At 47.0% G+C, this 11,346-nt stretch overlaps 1 protein-coding gene across 28 annotated transcripts in view; it reads right to left on the bottom strand.

Annotated features, from left to right (window-relative positions):
- Positions 1 to 8,573: 8,573 nt before the first annotated feature.
- LOC114019838 (zinc finger protein 420) overlaps positions 8,574 to 11,346 on the bottom strand; it is a 35,821-nt gene continuing 33,048 nt past the window's right edge. For 26 of the 28 annotated variants that reach the window (XM_043529962.1, XM_043529964.1, XM_043529969.1 and 23 more), the window contains one exon: positions 8,574 to 11,017. In XM_043529962.1, the coding sequence (XP_043385897.1) occupies positions 10,434 to 11,017 (584 nt within the window). In that variant the 3' untranslated portion in view covers positions 8,574 to 10,433. Of the gene's footprint in view, positions 11,083 to 11,346 lie in introns of all 28 variants that reach the window. The other 2 variants (XM_043529965.1, XM_043529977.1) reach the window with 2 other exon arrangements.

The raw sequence follows: 11,346 nt of genomic DNA, 5'->3' as shown, positions 1-11,346 counted from the left end.
ATTATGTTCATCTGACAATATTGTTCTTTATTATAGTTTCAACCAGTTTTCCTGGTACTGAAGTCAGGCTTACAGGCCTGTAATTGCCAGGATCACCTCTGGAGCCCTTTTTAAAAATTGGCATCACATTAGCTATCCTCCCGTTATCTGGTACAGAAGCTGATTTAAATGATAGGTTACAGATTACAGTTAGTAGTTCTGCAATTTCACATTTGAGTTCCTTCAGAACTCTTGGGTGAATACCGTCTGGTCCGGGTGACTTATTGCTGTTTAATTTATCAATTTGTTCCAAAACCTCCTCTAATAACACCTCAATCTGGGACAGTTCCTCAGATCTGTTGCCTAAAAAAAAAGGCTCAGGTTTGGGAATCTCGCTCACATCCTCAGCCATGAAGACTGATGCAAAGAATTCGTTTAGTTTCTCCGCAATGGCCTTATCGTCCTTGATTGCTCCTTTAGCACCTCAATTGTCCAGTGGTCCCACTGGTTGTTTAGCAGGCTTCCTACTTCTGATGTACTTAAAAATATTTTTGCTATTACTTTTTGAGTCTTTGGCTAACTGTTCCTCAAATTATTTTTTGGCCTTCCTCATTGTATTTTTACACTTCATTTGCTGGTGTTTATGCTCCTTTCTATTTTCCTCACTAGGATTTAATTTCCACTTTTTAAAGGATGCCTTTTTGCCTCTTACTGCTTCTTTTACTTTGTTTAGTCACGGTGGCTCTTTTTTGGTTCTCTTACTATGTTTTTTTAATTTGGGGTATACATTAATTTGGGGGTATTACATACATAATTTGGTTCTCTTACTATGTTTTTTAATTTGGGATATTCTTATGTTGTGATCATAGAATATCAGGGTTGGAAGGGACCTCAGGAGGTCATCTAGTCCAACCCCCTGCTCAAAGCAGGACCAATCCCCAATCAAATCATCCCAGCCAAGGCTTTGTCAAGCCTGACCTTAAAAACTTCCAAGGAAGGAGATTCTACCACCTCCCTAGGTAACGCATTCCAGTGTTTCACCACCCTCTTAGTGAAAAAGTTTTTCCTAATATCCAACCTAAACCTCCCCCACTGCAACTTGAGACCATTACTCCTTGTCCTGTCATCTTCTACCACTGAGAATAGTCTAGAACCATCCTCTCTGGAACCACCTCTCAGGTAGTTGAAAGCAGCTATCAAATCCCCCCCCATTCTTCTCTTCCGCAGACTAAACAATCCCAGTTCCCTCAGCCTCTCCTCATAAGTCATGTGATCCGGGAGCCTGCTGAGTTGATTAACTGTAATGGTCAGAGATCACACCAGCATAGAAATATGTTGAAGATGAACCCTAACGAAATTAAGATTTTGAATTATCTTCCACATGTCCCATGTCCCACTACAATGAATCCAGGCAGGATCATTTGGAAGCTGAACACTTTGTTTCCATCCCACACCACTGTCAAATTTTAGCAAATTAGGAGAAGTCAGCACATAAGAATCACCATATGTATCAGTAACTGCTAATGGTAACAATTCACTACTTCTCCCTACTACAGGTAGCAAATTCTTACAGATAGCAGTTTCACACACCTATGTGTGTGTGAAACTGCTATTTCTGTCGGAATTAGCTACATCAGATACCAGTTTCTAGCAAAGTAGGACCTGTCGCTGCTGCTGGTAGAATGATCCTACAGATAGCATTCACACACACACACGCACGCACGCACCCCTGCAATCTGAAGGATGTGGTACCTGTAACACTGCTGTCTGATCAAGCTAATTCCGACAGAAATAGCAGTTTCTTACACCATAGGATGTGTGAAATTGCTATCTGTAGGATTGTGCTACCTGCAGCAGTGACAGGTCCTACTTTGCTAGAAACTGCAATCTGATGTAGCTAATTCCTACAGATAGCAGTCTCACATGTCAAACCAATGATCAGACCAGGCAATCACTCAGTGAACCATCCCATTGTCCACTCCCAGCATCTGGCAGTCAAAGGACGGTTTAGGGACATGCAGAGCATGGGCCTGCATTCCTGATTATCTTGGCTAATAGCCAATGTACTTATTACTGAGGGACTGATCTAATTCTTTGTTCAACCCATTCATAGTTTTGCCTTTCAAAATATAATGAACACACATCTACAACCCCAAGATACCTTTACAACCACAAGAATTCTAAAATCATGAGTTATACACCCTTGAGTCAAGAAATTTTAATAAATAAATGATATATTTTATTTATGTGCCTCTTTGTTCCTGAGCCTGTAGGGTGCAGTAAGGCCAGTTCCAATGTCTTGAGCCTAAACACCTGAATGAATCTTAGTCTGCCCTCATACTGGTCCTGTTACCTCTCCCAAATATTTCATATACCTAAGGCCATATCTACACTTTAAGCGTGGGTTCACTCAAATTATGTCAGCATAGAGTCACTATGGTTACTATGTCACTTGTGTGCATGCCTCCTGGACTCCTTGTCTCAGCAGTCAGGGTACTCACCAGAAGCACTTGTATAGATTCAGAGTGAGGTGCGCCATGCATAGATATCCCACTGTCCATCCACTGTATTTTGGGAAGCTTTGGTTTGGCAGTGTATGCTGGGTACCAAACAGGTCAGACAGGGTGGTTGTGACCAGGGGATCCACCTTCCCATAATGCGTCATTAACCATCCACTAATTTTATATGTACCCCACTTAAATGTATACATAATGTTTACATCTTTTTTTCTAAACCCAAAACCTGCCTGGCCCTCCTCACTGTCTGCCATCTCACACAGCATCATGGAGCCTGCATGGCTCTGCACTATCTTCATGAACGTTTGCACCCAAAGGTGCATGCTCCTTTACTATTTGCAAGATCAGCAAACGTACATGTGGGGTGTGACATTATACTCTACATGCTTTATGAAAATATGCTTATGATATGGATATGACATAGCTAATATATACTTTATGCAAGATGGCTGATGTGGGGTATCATTGCAAAACTTAAGACCTATTGACTGTGTTTATCCCACCTGTATGCATGTAACATTTGTATTGGAGACTAGAAATATTGACCATGTCTCTCTATTTCAAATGTGCTGTGCTGGATGAGGCCAGACAATGCTAGTGGCTTATTGAAGGAATGCACAAACACATAAAGCTTACCTCAGGAATGTGTATACATTAGAGTCCAGGGCCTTGTACCATCCAGACACACATGGAAGGAAAAGGCTATTTTCATGTTTTGTCAGCAGAGTTAAAACTGTCATATCTTTAGCTTGTACCCAGTCCATCTCCCTTTCTGTTCGCATAATAGCTAATTGTTGTTCACAACACCACAAGGCTAACAGGTACAGCCCTTCGCAGCTCTCAGGAACTGCTAATGGTAAGAATTCACTATCTCTCTGCTACAGGTAGCACGTCCCTACAGATTGCAGTTTCTTACACATGTGTGTGAAAATGCTATCTGTAGGACTGGGCTACCTGCGGCAGTGGCAGGTCCTGCTATGCCAACAAAGGACATCTGATGTAGCGAATTCCTACAGATAGCAGTCTCACATACCTATGGTGTGAGAAACTGCTATCTGTAGGAATTAGCTTCATCAGATTGCAGTTAGCACATCCCTACAGATAGCATTTCCATACACACGTATATGTATGTATAAGAAACTGCAATCTGTAGGACCGGGTTACCGGCAGCAGTGACAGGTCCTACTTTGCTAACAAAGGACATCGATCTGATGTAGCTAATTCAAGCTGTCTCACATGTAAAACTAAACGGATAGCTTTCTTTAACAGTGTAACAAGCCTTGTGGATGTGGGAAAGTGGTTGACATGGTCTATCTTGCCTTTAGTAAGGCTTTTGATACTGTCTCCCATGACCTTCTCATAAACAAACTATGGAAATGCAACCTAGATGGAGCTAAAATGCGATGGGTGCAAAATTAGCTCTGGAAAACAGTTCTAACAGTAGTTATCAGTGATTCACAGGCTGAAAGGGCATAATGAGTGGGGTTCTTCAGGGATCAGTTCTGGGTAAGTTTCTATTCAAAATGCTCAAATAAATTTGTTAGTCTCTAAGGTGCCACAAGTCCTCCTTTTCTTTTTGCAGATTCAGACTAACACGGCTGCTACTCTGAAACCTGTCAAAATCTTAATCAATGATTGAGATAATGGCAGAGAAAGTACAATTATAAAGTTTGTGAATGATAACAAGCTGGGAAGGAGTACTGCAGAAAGGGATCTGGGGGACCACAAGCTGAATATGAGTGAACAGTGTAAGGCTGCTGCAAAAAAACAGAACATCACTCTGGGATGTCCGCTCTACTCTGCACTGATTAGGCCTCAACTGGAGTATTGTGTCCAGTTCTGGGTGCCACACTTCAGGAAAGATGTGGACAAATTGGAGAGAGTCCAGAGAAGAGAAAAAAAAATTTAAGGTCTAGAAAACATGACCTGAGGGAAGTAGCATCTTTATTCAAAAGCTGTTTCTTACAATCTACACGTATAAATAACTGCTACAGATAGCACATTTCTACATGTAGCAATTTCACATACACCATAGTGCAAGAAACTGCTCCCTATAGGCATTTGCTACATCGGGCGGCAGTTTACGACAATCGCAGTTTCTTACGATCTTTTATGTATCGGTGACTGCTACCAGTAGCACAGTCCTACGTGGAGCACTTGAATACACTACACCCTGCTCCTGGGGCTCCTGCTGCAGCAGGGCCCGCTCCGCCGGCAGCCAAGCTCCTCCCCCGCCTCTTCCCCCAGCGTGCCATGTTCCCGCCCCTCCCGCTCCCTCCCGCCGATCAGCTGCAGCAGCTCGCTGCTCCGGGGAGGAGGAGGAGAAGACGACGCGGGGGCAGGGCCTTGGGGAAGGGGGTGGAATCAGGGCATACCCCTCCAGCCCCCTGCCGTGAGCACCCCCACGACCCCAGCCCACACCCCCAGCCCCCTGCCCACCCTGAGCCCTGCAACCCCTCACACCTCCCCAGCCCCCTGCCCTGACTCCTGCACCCACCCCACACCTCCCTAGCCCCCGCCCCCCCATGCCCTGACTCCTGCACTCCCCACCCTGAGCACCAAATGGGAGCTCCTGCACACACCCACCCACATTCCCACCTGCACCCCTCACACCAAATGGGAGCTGCCCCAGGTAAGCGCTCCACACCCCAACCTCCTGCCCCAGCCCTGAGCCCCCTCCCTCACCCTAGCTCCTGGCTAGACCCTGCACCCCAACTGTTTTTATAAGTTTTTTTATAAAATGCTCTTATCCAAAGTGCCTACAATGGTTAGCTAATGGCACAAACGATATTTGGAGAGATCATTACGTGGGGGGTTGAGACCCTCCGCGATTTTCAAGTGGTCTGCGGGAAAATAAGCTGGACAACAAGAACAATCAAGGTACCTCACTTTACTGTCATTTACTTCCTGTTACTTATAGGAGGAGGATGAAGAAAAAAAGAATGAAAAACGAGGGCAGGGGGAGATAAGAGCGAATGTTCTTTTTCTTGGCTGGGTCCCAAGGAGAGGCCCCAAAAATGAAGCTGAGCACAGGGCCGGGGGCCCCACTCACTCCAAATCCGCCACTGGCTGTCACGTCACCTGGGTGGGGGGTACTGTGTCAGCTGATCCCCAGTCTCCAACCTACCTGGGCAGTACAGCAGACATGGCCCTGCCCACTAGCTCCTCTCCACCCCCAGACCACCCCACCCACCACTTCTTCCCCTCCCCGACACCCTCCACCCCAGCTTAGCCCTCTCACTTTTAAAAACGATTGCTTGCTCCTCCCCCCCTCAGGCTTTCCTGGCAGCCCTGTTGCCAGGAATCCAGTTTTAGACTGGGAACTCCAGTAGAAAACGGGACCTGAGTGTCCGGTTAGCAGTGCTGACTGGAAACTAAAAGTCCGGTTATAGGAGTAACCACATTAGCTCCACTCATCCCACTCCCAACACCCACCCCAGAGGGCTGGAAGAGAACCTGTCCTGCTCCTGCGGGAGAAGGGGCAGCTCAGTGCAGAGAGAGCTGAAGAGAATGGGCTAGAACTGGGTAGGTACCCGCTGTATGTGGGCTGGGGGGGGAGGGGGGTGTGGGTGTCCTGTTTACCCCAGCCCCAGCCCTGCTGCGCTTGCAGTTTACTCCTGGTCCCTCCCTTACTCCAGGGACCAACCCTAGCTCCCACCCCACTGTGCTTTTTCCCCCTGACCCTTTTGCAATCATTCCTCCAGAGACCCCACAAATATGTTTGGCGCTGGGCCCACAAAAAGTTAATCCAGCCCTGCTTGGGGGTGAGGTCTGCCTTGGATACCGACATCATGACCCAATCCAGTTGGAATGAGGCACTCTTTGGGTTAACATCATTTTGGAAAATTCTCCCTTAATCCAGTAGTTTTCTTAAAATAGCCGTTCTTGAAAACCACATTCAACGTGGATGTGAATCCCAAAGATAAAAATGAAAGAAAAGCAAGGCCAGTTTTGAGGAGGTCTGCATAGCCTGGCCTAAGGAGTCAATGGCCAGGCTTTAATTGGTGGCCTTCTCAAAATGAAAAGAGGTCTGGATTGCAGAAGTTTTTAACAAAAAAAAAAAAAAAAATGCATCCATCATCTTTCTTATAAATAAATATGGACATAATCATCACAAAAGTCATGTCTTTCCTTTGCTCACAAGAGAAGTGCGGAACTAAGTGACCCTTACAGTCTAACCAGTAAAAAAACTTGTCTTCTTGAGTAGTTTTCCTCTTAACAGAAATTAAAGCTTGTCAGAATAAATTCCATTTGAAATGGAAATAATTCATGTCTATACTGATCAGTATTCTCAGATACCTTATTTCTCTTACATATTCTAGCACCGCAACCTTTGGAGTAAAGTTTTATTTCAGAATCCCTTAGTCAGAAGGGAGTAAAATACATCAAACAAGCCTTTAAGGATTAGCCACCATTTCCTATAAAAAGAAAACAACATAAATCAGAATTATATTGGAAAGCTGAGAGTCATCACATAATTAGTCTCTTGTTCGTTAACAAATAATTAATTAACTTCATGTTTAATTTCATTCTTACTGGTAACAAAAATCTTATATGTTACTTTCTTTTAATTTAACACCGATTTCCACCAAGTAAACCACAATTTTACAGAAGGGTTCACACCCATATAGGTGCCTTCCATTTCTGGAAGTTAATTTATTTATGGCTCTTCTGCCATAAGTGTTGGTGGAAGGGGGTCTCACGCTATGTGGCAAGGTTTGCAACATGAAAAAAACCTTCTTTTCTATTTTCACACTTTTTAATCTTTCAAAGTAGCAGGAGATGGAGACGCAATGCAAAGGCATAAAACACAAGACCAAAACCAAGACACCAAAGCATAGAATCAGGACTCAATGTTCAAATATCCTGCAGTCTGAACTTGGAGCTTGACCCACTCATTACTTCATGGGTTACTATCACTTGCACAGAAGGAAAGTGCTTATTGTCCAAGAAGGCAGCCAGATTGGGATCTTTCTGAGGAACAGGGCCAGTGCAAGGATGTTTTGCGCCCTAGGCAAAACTTCCACCTTGCACCCCCCCTCCGCCCTGAGGCACCCCCTCTGCAGCATCTCCCTGCTGCCCCGCCTCCGCCCTGAAGCGCCCCCCCCCCGCAGCAGTTACCCGGCGCCCCCCTTCTGCCCTGAGGCGCCCCCCCGTGGCAGCTCCCCACCGCCCCCTCTCTGCCCTGAAGCGCCCCCACTGGGGCAGCTCCCCTCCGTCCTGAGGTGCCCCCCTGCGGCAGCTCCCCGCTGCCCCCTCTCCCCCCGGGGAACCGTGCAGCAATTCCCCTCAGCCGGGGGAGCCGTGCGGCAACTCCCCATCCCAGCTCACTTCTGCTCCGCCTCCTCCCTGAGCACGCCGCCGCTTCTCCCGCCTCCCAGGCTTGCGGCGCCGGGGAGAGAAGCAGAGCAGGGCAGTGCGCTCAGAGGAAGAGGCGGAGCAGAGGTGAGCTGGGGAGGGGAGTGGTTCCCATGTGCGCCGCCACCCCCCCATTACTTACTGCAGGCGGCCCTCCCTGCGCCCCCCTGCCCCAGCTCACCTCCGCTCCACCACCTCCCCGGAGTGCGCTTTGAGCCGCCCCCAACCACTTGGCACCCTAGGCGACCGCCTAGTTCGCCTAGTGGTTGCACCGGCCCTGCTGAGGAGGGAATGTCCTCCAAAGGCATCAACTCTTTTTCTTGGCCTCATGAAACTTTGGATTCATATGGTAAAGGACAATTGTTCTCAATCTAACTGGCATCTGTTGGGACTCTAATCAATGCCACGGAACTAGGAAATTGTGTTCTAAACACATTTCTGCTGGACCATAGCTCACCATAGCTTTCATCTCTGTGCTGAAAACCAGCAATTAGGTGCCTGTGGTTTCTGAGTTCTTGCCAAGTCCTTGGTCTTGAGGAGGACAAACTTACATTTCTCTGGAGAAGAATCCTTCACCAACCCACCCGAAATCTCAGCTGTGCTAGTGAGGAATGACTTCCTCAAACATGCCCAGTTTACTTCTTTAATCTGATAGCACAGGTCTAAATTAGAAACTAGATATAGGCCTGGTGAGAATCATTGGATGGTACAAGAGGCTGGTTTCTATTCAAAAAGAGTTATTTTTCTTCAGCTGTCTCACATTCAACATCGATTGCATTTTATACACATTTGCAGCATTACAAAGGGTGAATTCAACAAAAACATCAATTCTATTCCCTCCACATCTGCATAGCTAAAGGCAGTATTTCCCAAATATTAGGATTAGCTAGGAGATATCTTCAGGAGTAACTTCCTGTAGGGGCTGGGTCACAACTGTGTTGGGAATCAAATACATGGGCATTTTGCCTAGTTCCAAGTCCCTTACTGTGGCACTCTCTCCCTGCATTATCTGAGATAATACTGACTTAAATAATTGAACAACACTGCCATGATACCCAGTTAGTTGCAGAGTTTGGGGTGTGCTGTTGTTCGCCACTGGAGATTTCAAACCACTCCCGTTTCCTTGGTAGCGTATCCCAGAACTGGGAGTATTCACTCCTGTTGACTGAGCTGCCTTTGAACTTTCCCCATGTCATCATGGAAGGGTGGAGGAAAAAAAAAAGGAAGAAATGACTATTGAAGCAACTGGTCATTTGCCTCAATGTCCCCAATAAATCTGAACTACATTCTGCCACAGAAAAGTAATATCCAGTTGTGTGACCAAACCGCCTTCAGGAAAGAGAGAAAAACCAGGGCCAGATTTACACCTTTTGTGCCCCTAGGGACAGCATCTTAAGCGGCCCCATGGGGTCCTGTGACACGCCCCCCCCCAGCAGCCCTGTGTGGCCAGCTCTGCCTCCTAACCTGGCTCCAAGGCGGCGGCTGCCCGGATACCCTCCCACCCGCCTGCCGGCTCTTTGCCGCCGCCGGCCCGACCAGTCAGCCTCAGCCAGCTCAGGCTGTTCTGGCACCACCGTGGGCCCTGGTGGGCGAAAGGCAGAACTGCAGCACATTTGTGCAGAAAAAAAATTTTCTCCCTCGGACAAGAATGCTGCGCATGCTGCAAATGTCACCCAAGGGGAGGTGGCACGACGTGAGACAAGCGGTGTGTGGGGCATCTCGGCAAGGAACGGGACGGATCAGGAGGCTCCCTCCCTCCTGAGCAGTGTAGCCAGTGGCAGCAGGGCAGCAAAATAGCCCCAAATCCTGCAACTTGCAACTGCTAAAAACCCTGGCAACTGACAGCTAAAAATAGCCCATTTGGGCTAGAAAATCACATACTTGGCACCCTGCCCGGTGTGCGTAGTTGGAAATCCGACCCTGCTCACAGAGGTATAAGACATTTTCAGTTTCAGATGGAATGAGATTCTAAAGCAGGTTACATCTGATGACTCAGAATGAGAACCACCGATTTTCCCGTTGCATTCTCCTCTGATCCACTGAAACCTGATTCACTTGGCACTGTCTCGTTACTGAGTTGTGTTATTTTACAAAAGTTTTACCATCGTGATAACGGTTTCTCTAGACTAGGAAAAGTGAAGGAGATTAGGACAGGTTGAGGGGGAAAGTGCTAGCTAACCCACACTACTGTACTTGGGCCATGTTAGTACAGAAAACAAAGTTGTGGTTTTCCATCTGGATAGCTCACTCATGCTGGTTAACTACAAAAAGTGCTAATGGAGACAAGGCCCAGGTAGATTTTAACATAATGCAGCTAACTGAGGTCTTTTGTGTTTCCCTCCCCTGAGCCTTATGCACATTCCTAGTAAGATGGACTCATACTCCCATAACTCAGAACAAAGCAGCTGGCAGAAAGGGTCCTTGGGGATTCACCCCAAAAGGGGTAGCTGCAAAAAGCAGAACCGCACAACTCACCTGGGGGAGCTGAGACCACAGTGACGTAAATGGCACTAACAGCCTTAAAGGCCATGTGTGGGAAGTACCAAAAATATTAAAGAAAAAATGTATGTTTTGCCAGCCCTAGACAAGGATTTTATGATGTTTATCTCCCTGGTGGATTCTCTGATGATAAATAAGGTGTGACCCCTGATGGAAGCTTTTCCCGCACTCACAGCATGCATAAGGTCTCTGTCCTGTGTGGATCCTCTGATGTCTTCTAAGGTCTGAGCAGTAAATGAAGGTTTTCCTGCACTCAAAACATTCATAGGGTCGCTCACCGGTGTGGATCCTCTGGTGTCTAATAAGGTGTGAGCGTCGAATGAAGTTTTTCCCACACTCACAGCATTCATAGGGTCTCTCTCCAGTGTGGATTCGCTCATGGTTAATAAGGTGTGAGCGACTTCTGAAGTTTTTCCCACACTCAGGGCATATGTGTTTCCTCTCTCCCATGAGGATTCTCTGCTGGGCTGTGGTTTCCTGGAGGTCCTTGTGATTTTCCTCACAATTGATGGATTTGCCCATTTTCTCTCCTGGCTGCCTCTCCTCATGACTCCTGGACATGTCCCCTTTCGTTCTTTGTGATAATTCCTGGTGTGGTTCCACATGCTCAGCATCTTCCTGCTGTGGATTCTGCTCCCCATTCTCACTCACCATCCCACCATCTCCTGAGACACAGAGAGAAACTTCAGAAGCAGGAATGAAAATCGGGAGAGGAAACCAAGGGTAAGTGCTGGAGAGATGGGAGAAAATATCAGAACATGAACTCCCCCAAACTTTTCCTCAGAGGGGAGAGAGGAGGGGATCAACTCTGTCTCCACATCCCATCCCAACGCTCAGGATGAAGGGAGGTTAGGAAGGGAGCTATTGCCAGGAGTCGCTCAGGATGGGGAAGAAGCCATGAGCGATATCTGCCCTGAGGACATGACACCTGCTGGGGGACAATCCAGAACTCAAACTGCTCTCACGGACTTGGTTAGGGAATCCCAGCTGTTTT

This window comes from Chelonia mydas, chromosome 15 (genome assembly GCF_015237465.2).
Source record: "Chelonia mydas isolate rCheMyd1 chromosome 15, rCheMyd1.pri.v2, whole genome shotgun sequence".
In the NCBI taxonomy this organism is placed as follows: Eukaryota; Metazoa; Chordata; order Testudines; family Cheloniidae; genus Chelonia; species Chelonia mydas.
The sequence above is the reverse complement of the archived record's forward strand: the minus strand, read 5'-3'. Positions and strand labels throughout refer to the sequence as shown.